Source organism: Macrobrachium nipponense, chromosome 24 (genome assembly GCF_015104395.2).
Source record: "Macrobrachium nipponense isolate FS-2020 chromosome 24, ASM1510439v2, whole genome shotgun sequence".
NCBI classification, from domain to species: Eukaryota; Metazoa; Arthropoda; class Malacostraca; order Decapoda; family Palaemonidae; genus Macrobrachium; species Macrobrachium nipponense.
Window position 1 is genome coordinate 65,890,414 of NC_061091.1, and position 13,037 is coordinate 65,903,450.

The 13,037-nt window shown below is 34.9% G+C and overlaps 1 protein-coding gene across 1 annotated transcript in view; it reads left to right on the top strand.

Annotated features, from left to right (window-relative positions):
- The first annotated feature begins 312 nt into the window (after positions 1–312).
- Positions 313–13,037, top strand: part of LOC135203261 (sorting nexin-14-like) — a 42,181-nt gene continuing 29,456 nt past the window's right edge. The window contains exons 1-10 of the mRNA XM_064233032.1: positions 313–335; positions 2,025–2,252; positions 2,675–2,882; positions 4,033–4,164; positions 4,404–4,651; positions 4,786–4,990; positions 6,528–6,642; positions 6,782–6,937; positions 8,659–8,783; positions 9,414–9,472. Coding sequence (XP_064089102.1) covers positions 313–335; positions 2,025–2,252; positions 2,675–2,882; positions 4,033–4,164; positions 4,404–4,651; positions 4,786–4,990; positions 6,528–6,642; positions 6,782–6,937; positions 8,659–8,783; positions 9,414–9,472 — 1,499 coding nt within the window. The remainder of the gene's footprint in view (positions 336–2,024; positions 2,253–2,674; positions 2,883–4,032; positions 4,165–4,403; positions 4,652–4,785; positions 4,991–6,527; positions 6,643–6,781; positions 6,938–8,658; positions 8,784–9,413; positions 9,473–13,037) is intronic.

Consider the following 13,037-nt stretch of genomic DNA (forward strand, 5'->3'; position numbering starts at 1 on the left):
CACTGTAGGCTGTCTTACTTCACATTAGAACAGGCTATGGAATGGGCTATTATGTTGAAGTGATCTTGGTTGCCATATAGTACATTAACCGTTTCAGGTCATCACATACTTGGATGGTGGTAACAACCACTTATGAAGAACAATTGCCAATTCGTGTGCAGTGCTTTACAAATAGTAAGAATTTGGGCCATATTTATACTAAGCTTGTAGTGCTCTCTTCTTTGCTGCTGAAGACTCAAGTTCAAAGGAAAGGATGTATAGGAAATATGCTTGTAGAAAACAAATTTTTGTTTGTTTGTGTCAGGTGACAATATGAGCATCAGCAGCATGGAAATGTAAATAAACTTAGATGATGATGATGATTATTTGTTATTAATTATTACAAATTGTTTATTAAAAGACCACTAGGTCAGATTTCTAGATTCTCAGAGGTGAAAATTGGAGCAATAGAAATTTTAAAGTGAACTCTGTAAAGAACCATTGTGTCACGAAAATGCTTAATTAGGCGGTTACCCACCCCCTCAGGAGGTCAATTTAGAAGTTAAAGTATGTATGTGGTATATGTTTTATAAAATAAAAATGTATTCATAATTTAAAAATAGGCTGTGGATTATTCATGTTCTTGAGGGTGAGATTCCCAGGAACTATGTAAGTAACTGGTTTTTATGAACATGATCTGTGGCCAAACCCAGTGTACCATAAGCTGCTAGAACTTCCATATCCTAGGTGGTAATGTCATCCATGCTTATACAATTGCTAGCGTTATTCTATAGCACCCAGAAAGTATTAGAAAATTTAGAGTTACAGTGTATTGTAAAAAAAAATGCCAGAATAAAATAATTTTTTGTAAATGAACAATTCCAAATACCAGCCCATCTTTGTAATATTATAGGCATTCTTGTGGTATGTTGCTTCACTAAGGATGTTATGAGATACACTTAGGATACAGAAAGATTAAGTGTGAATGTTTTTATTTTGGGGGAAGGGTATTCAGTACTAAGAAATGAAGTAAGGAAAACTAATCTTGTACTTAGCAGCATGTTAATATAATATAAGGAACAGTTACTGTATTACCTTATGATTTATGCACTACAGCAAACTAATAGGTGCTATAGAAATGTTTTGTAGTTTGTACATCATGAAGGGTGTGAAACAGAGAGAGGAAACTTAGGTGGAATAATCGAACTCTTGTAATGTGAAGAAACCAGGCAAGTGAAAGGGTCAAAATAAACACTACAGTTGGTTTTCTTGTCAGGTCTGGAGGTTGAGTTCTTGGAAGGAAGCAGCCAGAGAAACTGAAGAAATTGTAGATATAAGTTTTCTAATATTGAAATTAGCTGCCATACCCAAAAATTGTACACAAATACTAGTTTGGGATAGTTTGCTGAAGATGTAGATAATGATAGAAATCCTCCTGTGGTAATGAGTCTAAATTAGACTTTTTGGTTTGTGAAATGAATGAAAAAAGTACAAGGGAGAGTTTTCTGAAGAGCAAGGACCATAAGACTGATGGAAGTACGTAGTTCAGATAGCCATCTGACCTGTTAGTTACTCATCCTCCTACCTCAATGACATTATTCTTAAGTTTTGTCAAGAAACAGGTTTTGGGAGATTTACTTCAGCCAAATACTGTTGTACTGAAAATGTTTCTACATACAGTGGTCCCCCCGTATTCGCGGGGGATGCGTACCAGACCCCCCCGTGAATAGTTAGAACCCGCGAATGTTTGGAACCCCTATAAAAATGCTAAAAACAGCCTATTTTGTTAGTTAAAACTCAAGAAAAACCCACTAAAAATTTTCATACTTGGTTTTTTTTAATAGTTTTATCACAAAAAGTGCATTTTATGATGAAATTCATCAAAAAAACCAGGAATTTGTGGATATTTACCATAGAAAAATACTGCGAATGCGCAAATTTTCCGCGAATAATGCAGGGAACCGTTCCCGAGAGAAATCCGCGAATGTGTGAGTCCGCGAATCTGGAGAACGCGAATACGGGGGGTCCACTGTACTGTGATATAGATATTACACAAGATGTTTGAGAATTGTAAATGAAATAGTGTTCTATGGTATTTATCATAACCTGCAGACTTTATGTTACAAAGTTTCAGTTGTGCAGGCAAATTTTTCTTGTACATTTTTGTTATGTTTTTCATCTAATGTCAGTCCATTTCTTTTCAGTGTGTTCGTTGGTATATTGATAGTTGCCTCATTGATTTTGGGTCTAGTTGTGCCATTTGTGATTTTTAGGTATGTACAGTGTAATTTTTTGCATCATGTCAGTTGCTTTTTAAAATTAATTTCAGTTTAAACTAAGATTTTCTTGGAATTCTTTATAATCAGGTTTCTGACATCAGAAAGTTTGTGTAATTTAGTGTATTTTGTCTAAAAATAGGATTAAAATCAACTTTTGTAGTTTGTATATGTGTGTCTTATAATTTGATGACCGAAAGGTTGAGTAAGAGTAGAAATGTTTATCACTTACATTAACTAAACTGGTTTTAGCAAACCAATGCCTACTGATACTATTTTGCTTACTCTTTTGACCTTATTCCAAGGGAAACTGGAAAAATAAACATTTAGGATTAAAATGGTCAAGGACAGATAGATTTAGTTGTTCAAAGGTGAATCATGTGCTATTTACACCTCCCCTTTTCTTGATTTTCCCCTAGAGATGGCAAGAAAGTGCCAAACCTTCTGGCGGTCTTTACGGGTCATGAGCACCCAACGAGTGGGGGAGAAATACCCAGGTCATGTTCTGTTTGCGGAGGGGAGCGCTGTCAGAGACAGCATCCAGCGTCTGCTTTTCCTGTGAAAGCCCATGCACATGCTCACATTAACTTCATGGTGCCACAAGGAGTTGATGAAGCTCTGGAGGAAGTAAGTATATTTTCAATAGTACATTGGAAAATCATGTAAGGAAGTGGACATTTTTTATGGTAGGGATAAGCTGTGGACTTTGTAAAGAAACAGAATACAGTATTTTGAACCAGCTATTTCCATTATTTATCAGACATATGGTAGTTAGGGATTCTTGCCCTATCAGCTTTTGGGTGTCTTTAAAACTCATGGTGCTTGCATCAAGTTCCTAAGATTTTTTGTAAGTCTCTCTCTCTCTCTCTCAACAAGAGAACAAAGTGAATGACAGAGGGATAAGTATCCCTCTCTGAAATTTCTCTCAAGATGCTCTGTTATCAAATATCAACAGCAACAACACAACAGTAAAGGAGGTATAATGATCAGCTCATTTGGTTTGATATCCCCCCTCCCCCAACCCCCTGAGTTGAAATATGCTTTATGATGTATAAAGATGTGGTTCCAATTATCCTAGGAAGTAAAACAATTATCCTAGGAAGTAAAAACTCAATATATATTGTTGGTGTAGCCTGTATTATTTTTAATTTTGTTTATGTAACGGCATTGTGTCCCAGTGGTCTATTATGCATATGATGAATGAAGAACTGCAATTCTAGCACTCTAGCTATGCAGAAGCATTAGCTGTTGTCTGGTTGTCTTGACAAAACAGATTAATCAGTGATTGAACTAAAGATGGATTACCTTTCTTGAAATACTAGCCTGTCAGGGTCACACCATGTCACCTGGCTCACATCTTCTGTTTCATATTTAAATGTAGATTAGTAGAAATATCGGTTGATAGATAGTGCATAACATGTGAAGTAAGAAAGTTCACACAAGGTTTTTTTTTTTTTTTTACTTCAACAAGATTTTCTATTGTACCATGCTTGAGATTGACAGAGACCCAGGTTTTTTGGAGATAGGATAATGCAGTGACATTTCTTGCATAATCTAAAGGGTAATCCAGTGACATTTCTTGCATAATCATACACTCTAACTTATGTCAGCTGATCGTCAGTACAGTGTTGTATTATTAATAGTATAACCGTTTTCCATTTATTAAGCATAAAAATGTTTCAGTTTTGTATGCATTTAACATTGCAGTTTTTAACACTTAGAAGTGACTTGTTAATAAGTATGTTCTTAACAGGTTACAATATTTTTCTCTTTTCAGCTATTTAACTTAACTCTTGATCATTATGTTTACGTCTGGTATAGAGAAATCTCAGTACATGATCAGCTAGCAGATGAAATACGCTCACTTATAAGATATGCTGTAGCTTCTCTAGCAAGTAGATTAAGTAAGGTAAGTGAGTGTTTATCTACAAATATCCTTAGAATAGTACTGTTGTTACTGATATAAGTACATCAGGGAATAGTAATTAGTCAAGGCATGAAGTATCCTTCATCTATGGATGAAATATCTCCATGCATGAGTGAAAGCTGTTTAAATTCAAATAGTGAATGATCAAGAAGTTGATCACGTTGACTAAAGTAGTTGCAAGAATTTTACTTTTAAGTATGAAGTCTTTTGTGGTCTTTCAGGTTGATTTAACCACAGTCATTACGGATCACTTACTCCCAGCACTGATCAACCATTTGGATGCGTATGTAGAGGGTAGTCGTAGAGTAAGGGGAAACGTTTCTACCGAGGCAGCTGTGATACAGTACTTAAGGGCTGGCGGTGGACTTCATCGAGCAGTCAAGTCTCGTGAAGAGGAAGCAGCCTATTTGAGAAGTGTTGTAGGTACAGTGTTACCATTCCTGCTTCCAAGCAAATATTTATCAAGCGGGTAAGCTGTTTTAATAAAGGTTTTCTGGTTATCTTGATCTTGATATTTATTGATGTTGTTCAACCCATTAAGATAAGTTTTGGATGCAGTAGAAAGTTTACTATGCCATTATTATGTCTAATTCCATTTACCAGCTCTGGGCGAAGCTTTCTAGAGGAGTTGCTAGGCCGTGTTTTGCTGTTGCAAGCCATGGATCTCTTGGCGAATCCAGATACTTTGAATCTACTTTTCCTCCTACTCCTAAGTAGAGATTCTTCTCCTTGGACACCATACAAACCTGAACCAGAAGTTTTGCTCTTGAAAAACTTTGCTTCTGTGAACACCCATCCTCGTAACTCGGTATGTAAATACTTTGTAATTGTCTCCATGTTAATACTTTAATGAAACATTTTAATATGATTGCTTTGTCATTCTAAAAGAAGTCACAGGAGAGATAAGTGTTGAGGTTTTATTGTTAGTGTACAGGATGACCCCTAAACACAGAGATGATGGAATAGAAGAAAAAGACTTTGATGTGATTTTGTGTATGTACCCTTTCTGCTCAAAGAAGAAGTGGAGGATATATATGTGGAGACTAGAATGACACAAAGGCCTTGCAATATAATATTAGAATCTGGCCAGCCACTGATGGGACTCCTCTCTTCACACTAGCAAAAGAATTCATCAGTACACCTTGCCTGAATATAAATCCAGAAATCATAAGATTTTTAATTTGTTGGTCTGACCATACTACTGTATTTTTTTTTAAATAATAACAAAGGACAGAATGATGAAAGAACTTGAGTTCCTAGGTATATAAGGCTTATCTTGACAGTGATTTAGAATCTTAGTAATTTAGGATATTTATTCAGCATCCAAAAGAAGGACAGTGACAATAATACCACACAAACTGGTCAATCAGTGATACAAAGACTCTGGGAGAGGTCTGGTTGGGAAGTATTTTGGTACACAAGTAACAGTACTATTTTGTTGGCGATTCCAAAGTGCACTTCCAGATAGAGCATATTAACAATCCTCCATCATAATGAATATTTTATGCTGAGGAGACAAATTAGCTTGTATGAAGAGCAAGCAGTGAACAAAAAACAGTAGTACTCCTGAATCAAACAATAGGAAAATAATTACATGTAGTATTTAGGTGAATACTGTTTTCAATATTCATCATTGAGAATCGATAGCCATCAGGTACTCTAGTCCTGCAAGTCAGCCCCATTTGTGTCACTTCATTTCATTGTCTCTAAGAAGAACCACTGTATTACAAACTTTGAATGGATCCGGTACCCTTTGAGTAATTATATCCTTGCAACAACTGCACTGTGCCTATAGATGATGTTGAGTAGAAGAGTTTGTTATGGAAACTTGATAGTTCCAATGCTCAATATTCTTATTTGTTTGCCTGTATAGTATTGAAACTTTTTGTTTATATTATTGTCATCATTTTACTCATTGTTCATACCTTGCTGATCATTATTGAGTGATAAGACCTACACTGCCAAGGTTTTATACTTTTATCTGATGGGTACTGAAAAACCTTTATATTGTTATTGTCATTTTATTGAGAGTTTTTGACCTTGCCGATTGGTATTGATTAATAAGATGTGTATTGCCAGTTAAATTGTTATTAATGTAAAGCAAGTTTAATCAGATGACATATTCTCACATTTCTAAAGTCCTAAAAGGACTGTAATTAGAGCAAGACAGTGGGAAGGGAAAGGGGTTGAGCAGCATGGGAAAATGCTAAAAGGGAAAGAATGAAAAGTAAAAGGAAACAGTGCAGGCCTATGTGAGAATTATGCTCTCAAAAGTTAATGTTGTCGTAGGAATGTTTTCAGTCACTTGAGACTTTGTATTTATACAATTGTATATTTCTTTACAGGTTTTGAGAAGTAATTTGTCTTCTGTCTTAAAGGACCAGTCTCTTTTGTATCTCTTCCACACCTTCTTGAAGGAGGAAGGGGCTATTAATATTTTGCAGTTTTGCCTTGCCGTTGGTAAGTTTTTGATTAAATGAAATTGCTTTCTTTTCTTTTTCTGTCAGGAAAAAGGTTTATGTTTTTTTACAATGATAACCTGATTTTGAGCAGTGATAATTTCTGACTTATTTTGATTTTCTTTTCTAAATTTTTCCAGAGGATTTCAATCATCACATCTTAGATCCAGATCTGACAACAGAACAGCTGGAGAATCTTCACCATGAGGCTTTAGAGCTCTACCACACTTATATGGTTAGCTCCTCAGTTGACCGAATTAACTTTCCTCTCCATGTTATTTCTCATATTAGAGAAAGTAAGTTTATTAATATTTTGACACTAATATATTTCATTAGCTTTTTTTGACTTTCAGATTGCCTGTATATTTGTAGTTTAGTCTGTTTAATATATTTAAAATATTTATAATGAAATGATGAAATTAGAATTGTCTTGATCCCGGGAGATCACAAACTATTGTCTTTAATGAAGGAATAGTCTTCACCACAACCTGTAAATGATTGTTGAAGCTTGATAACGAGAAGGTTAATTGGTGTTGGTCAGGTGAATGGGGCGAGTCCTCCCTTTGCCTGTTGCAGGCCACACATGTGTTTGATAATGAATGTTGCCCCATTGACAAATGTTTGTGAGCAGTGAAGAGTGTAGGATGCAAACAGGTGCAGCCACTTGATATCCTCCTTGACCATTGATCCTTACCAGTTTTGTTCGTTCTGTATGTGGGAGACTTGCATTAAAGCTAAGAGGCACTTGTTGGTATTGTTTGTGGGGATGGAGAATCCCCAACTGCTGACATGCCAAACCTTTTCAGTGCCTTCCTACTGAAAATGTACTTTTCTCTCCCTGCCCTTTTGTATGTTTTTCTCTGGTTCTGCCCAAGAGTGGTAGATAATGGAGCTACTAGACCAACATGCTCTCCAACAAGTGATGGCTTGTGCACGTGCTGAGCTCTCCTTAGGCGAGATGTCAACACATGTTCCTTGTCTGTCATCTCTTAGCCCTCTTCTGTTGGCTGCTCTAGCAATGTTAGACTTGGAGTACCTTAAAAAGATGTGTCATTTCAGGTGACCATCCTTTGATGTGTCTGTAGACATCTCAGATTTGGCTAAGGGCACTTCTGCCTCAGTCATACCTACTGTTCCCACTGAGGAGCTCAACACTAGTGAGTCTCCTGTTGTGGTGGTGTTACCTGTATTATTGTAGTACCACCAATGTATTAGTGGCATTTGAAGCAGTATTTGCTGGCCTCCAGCAACACTCCCTCTCACCTTGAGCCTTTAAGCCAGGAAGTAAGGAGGACCTTGACTTGTAGTTGGATGACAGGAACATCCCAAGGAAGTGGGAGTTCTGTTGACTTGAATGTTAACTGCCATCTAACTGTGCTCATTCATTTGGTTACCACTTGGACCCCTGAATTTTCCTAGAGTGTGAGTCCATTCACATATCACTCTTCTGCCTTTGAGCTATATCAACCTTGATTCCTTATGCTAGGTTGATTATTAGTTTACAGGAGTCACTGGTCCCTTGCTCATTCTATGACGGGAACGTAACTTTTTCTGGTGAAGCTTAAGCATGTGTGTCATTTGTTGGACTTATCCTCTCATCCAAGGAGTAAGTTTCCTACTTAACAGGCAATGGTATGCATTTATTTTTCTTATAATGCAAACCAGGACCTTTTATCATCTTCCCACAACTACTACCCTACATAGCACCTGATGATGAAGGTAGATGAGTAGGAACAAGCCCCATTAACCAACTTCCCACGAGTTGCTACATTGTTACCAAACTTTAGATGAGTAGGAACAAGCCCCATTAACCAGCTTCCCATAAGTTGCTTCATTGTTACCAAACTTTAACAACCGTATCCAAACTTGTGATGAGAAATTCTCCTACAAAAAAGGCATTGAATTGTATATCTACAGTACATACAAATTAATTAAAAAGTTTGCTATAATTATTTGAAATGAAGTATAGAATATTGATTCCTAAAATACATTTTATCAAAGCTTTTGTTCTCTGCAGTTGTTCACAGTGAAGTCAAGGACATTGTAAAGTTACGAACAACGCGTCCATTGTTTCAGGCGTACGAGCATGCATATAACCTTTTGGAAAGAGAGTATCTTCCACTTTTTATGCACAGTCATTCAGTGAGTATGAAGAGTGAATATTAATTTCATCTTTGTTTGAAAACTGTGTAATCTGGGGTTAATTTTGTCAGGCATTCTTTTTCCTGTGTTTTTTACTGGTTTTTTGTTACATTTTCTTAAGGAAGGAAGCCCTGCAGGCATTTCCTCAATTCTTTTCAATGTCTTTAGTCAGTATTTCATGTATACTAACTTGCTTTGCTTGTAATATTTGTTTATAATTTAAATTTGTTAACTAAACACCTTAGTTTGATCAGACCAGTCCCATAGGACTTGCAGAGTCAGTAATTTTAAAGGAAAAGCAAAAACCAGAGCAGACAAGAGTTGATTTGTTGGGAGCTATTCTTGAATATACTTTCATGTGTGATCGAAATGTTTCTTCGATCTTCTATCTGTCATAATTGTATCATTATTTGAAAGTTTCTGTAAACATTATAGAATGTATATGGATCAAGCTTGTAAGATTTAGCATATGATAGGAATTTTTTGTAGTACCTAAAATTATACCCTAGATTTATAATGGTTTTCCTTGTAGATTTATTCGTTCTTTATTGTTTATTTTGTTGATGTTTTTTAATTCTTTTAATCTTGAAAGTGATCTTCAAAGATACTAATGTCATATACCATTTTCAGTATTTTGCTCATGTATGTGGTACTAGAAGTTCACAGTCATATCAGAAAAACACTACAAAGTAAGTACCTTTTCAGTTTTTATTTCCTTATTTTTGGTTCATGTTTAGTATGTGTTTTGAATGTTTATGCTAACTGGTTTTCCACTATAGTACATCTCAGGCAAACTTATCAGGTTGCCTTATAGATCTTAAGCGCATTTTGAAGAGCAGTGTTTACATGGCAGAAATTTGACTCTTGAAATTTTACTAGTTTTGTAGATTAGAAATTGTTTTCAACTCATTGTTGAAGACAATTTCTCACAGCTATCTTTTTATGCCGAATATTAGTATATTTCAGTATATTTAGTGGTATAGTCAATGTTGTTGTGGCTACATAACTTTCTTTTTTATGAGACTGTTTACCATGTTAACTCTTTATTTCAAAATTTGAATGACTGGTCTTCTTAAACAAATTGATTAACAGTTTTTGTTGAAAACGATATCCTAGAGTCTATCCCACAGCCGATTGTAAGTATCTTGAAGCTCATTGTTATTTTAAAGTTTATTTTTCCTTTGCTCTTATGTTTTTTGCGCTAACTTGGTTACTGTCCATAGTTAGCAGACTTACCATGAAAGTGTGTCAGATTGAATCTTCCAACTTATCTTTTTTTCAGATCAACTGAGATTCCTCTGTAGGTTATGATAGAGAAACAGTCCATGTTTTGATTTAGGCCCCTGTAATAAATATGAATAGATGTATGAGCTTTTATTGGTTTAGATTTTAATTTCTTTAGAAACTTGCATTGTGTAACATTATTTTTCTCAGAAAAGTGAGGTATGTTGTGTTTATTGACATTTACCATTTGCAGAACAGAAACATTAATGGATTTCATATTCTTTGGCCTCATTAAAATAAACTTTTTTTTGCTGAGAGCCCTACCTGGGAAATATATATCTTAAAAATTGATAAGAATGATATAAAAATTTAGTTTTTCCCTAAAAGATAAGACCTCAATTTTAATTACCTCCCTATCCCATGCATGCTGGAGTCGCCTTCCTAAGTGAAGTGTGTCTGAATTTTTACAGCATATTGTATACAGCACTTTATGAGCTAATGGAATTTCCAGTCTACTTTTTGAAACAATGTAATACCAGTCATAAAATTCAAGGTATTGTGGTGGTAGCACTTACCAGTGCACTACCTTCTTACTAGTATTATTTTACCTTTTTCACTCCACAAGCACCTTGTTTCTTAGACTGCTTGAACATAATATTTGTTGTGAAAATTACGTACTTCAGTTTTGTGAGGAAACATCGTAGAAATGGCCGTTTAGAGAAGTCATTCATGTCCAGAGAAATGATTTAGAAACTGCTTACCATATTGCAAGGGCTGTTTTGATGTAAGGCTGCAATATTGACCAAGTGGCTGTGTAGTAAGCTCTTCCACAAGATACTAGGCTCGTGAAAACGTAGGCTTCATTCTTAGAACTTTTGTGACACTAGTGTTGGTTAATAATTTAATTGGTAGGCTGTTGATGCTAGCATGTTGGCATGAAAAGTTGAAGAGGCAAGGGTGGTTGTAACACCTTGGAAGAATTTGTGAATTTAGTGATTCTCTCTCTCTCTCTCTCTCTCTCTCTCTCTCTCTCCTCTCTCTCTCTCTTCTCTCTACTCTCTCTCTCTCTCTCTCGTCAAGACTCCTCGTCTCTCTCTCATCTCTCTCTCTCTCTCTTCTCTCTCTCTCTCATACACACACACACACTAAACAATCTATGTGTACCTAAATAGATTTGATTCAAGAAGCAAAATATGAACAAGCACCAGAGTTTCAAGATCATCACAAACCTGGGTAGATGGAAAAGTGAATACCACTAGTGTAATGGGAGATGACATTTAATAAGAATAAAATTAAAAATCAGAAGCATAAGTCAAGGAAAAACTAAAGTACAGCAAATGAATCTTATATGTAGTATATGCATTAATGTAGAGCATAATATATTTCTGCAAGCTTGTGTAGCATCAGTGGAAATTTTATCTGTCATAAGTTGGCTATCAACTTCAAGACATTTGTGCAGTATGCAGGGTGCACTTAGCTGCGAAGACAGGTGAGGAGAGAGAAGTAAGGCTTCCATTTCCCTTGATTCTTACACTCTTTCTTTCATTAGGTGTGCCTGTCATTTCCCAGGGTGCAAAAACCCCTCGTTATCTCTCTCCCGTTTCTTTCATGTCAGGTAATAGCTATACAATGTCAGGCTTTTAATGAAATAAATATCATATCTTTTCTGTGGATTCTGGAGTGAAAGCATTTTAAGTCATGGAAGAATGTAAAATGAAGTTGACTTTTACTTTGTATAACCTTGTTAATTATAGTTTGAGCTGTTTGCTTGTTTCTCAGGTCATATTTTCAGGGCCTTTTAAATGGATAACCATGATTAATAGTGGATTTTCAATGCCTTATAGAAGGAAACAACCATGCCATATTAAGAGGTAATGTTGTTGACAGTAATTACGCTATGTCCTCATGATGCCTTGTTGTAGATGAATAGCCTATTCATGTACCTGTGTCAGTGGCAGTCATGTACTTTTGGTTTTTGTATGATTTAATAATTATGCGATTTGAAGCTATGTTGTCATTATTCATAGAATATATTTTACATACATACTCATGGTCTACTGAAGTGTCTTGAATTTTGATAGATATTTTCTGGCATTGATTAAAAAGCCTGTTTCTTATGTTTGATGATGGATGGCAGACATTGAAAGTCTTCAGAACATTGGTTAATCTCCTCACTTACCCCCTTTTTTAGCTTTTTAAAGACTTCCCTCAGTTTTTGTCTTTTTGAAATGGTTGAACATGATTAAGCTATAAAGACAGTAGGATAAATTACAATGATGCTGCTTATAGATATTGGTTAATGGTTTTGTGTGTTAGAAAAGATTTTTTACATTATTTAGGCTGTTCTGTGGAATGTTACCTCATTCATTCTGGCAAAATTCATGATTATATTTTGAATACTTTAGTTATTTGTTTTCACCTTTTCATATTCATATATATATATATATGTGTGTATATATATATATATATATATATATATATATATATATATATATATATATATATATATACATATTATATATACGTATATATATATATATATATATATATATATATATATATATATATATATATATATATATATATATATATATATATATTTATATTTATATTTTACTCTTAATGTTTATTTGTTATAATATTAGTTGATGGTCATTCTCTTCAAAGTTTCACTGCTTACTTTAGATGTACAGTGTTTATTTTATCACAGTCTGAGTAGATGATGGTAAATATAGCAAAGGTAAGAGATGTTATCAAGTAGAATTCAATTTATTTGTGTTTCTCAAAACTACAGTACAGATTTTATGATTGGCTGTAAATTGTTACTATAAGATGAAGTTTCATGGATCTTTGAAATTTCATATTGCTGCCTTGTAACTTGAGTGACCGTAAAGAACGGCCAAAGAAAATTGTTAACGCATAAGTATCTGGAGATACTTTCAAACATGTACTGTAGTTTATTAAAATTATTTCTCTTCATTTGACAGCTCACCAGGGAAAAGCAGGTACACTACTTTTTTTTATTATTAT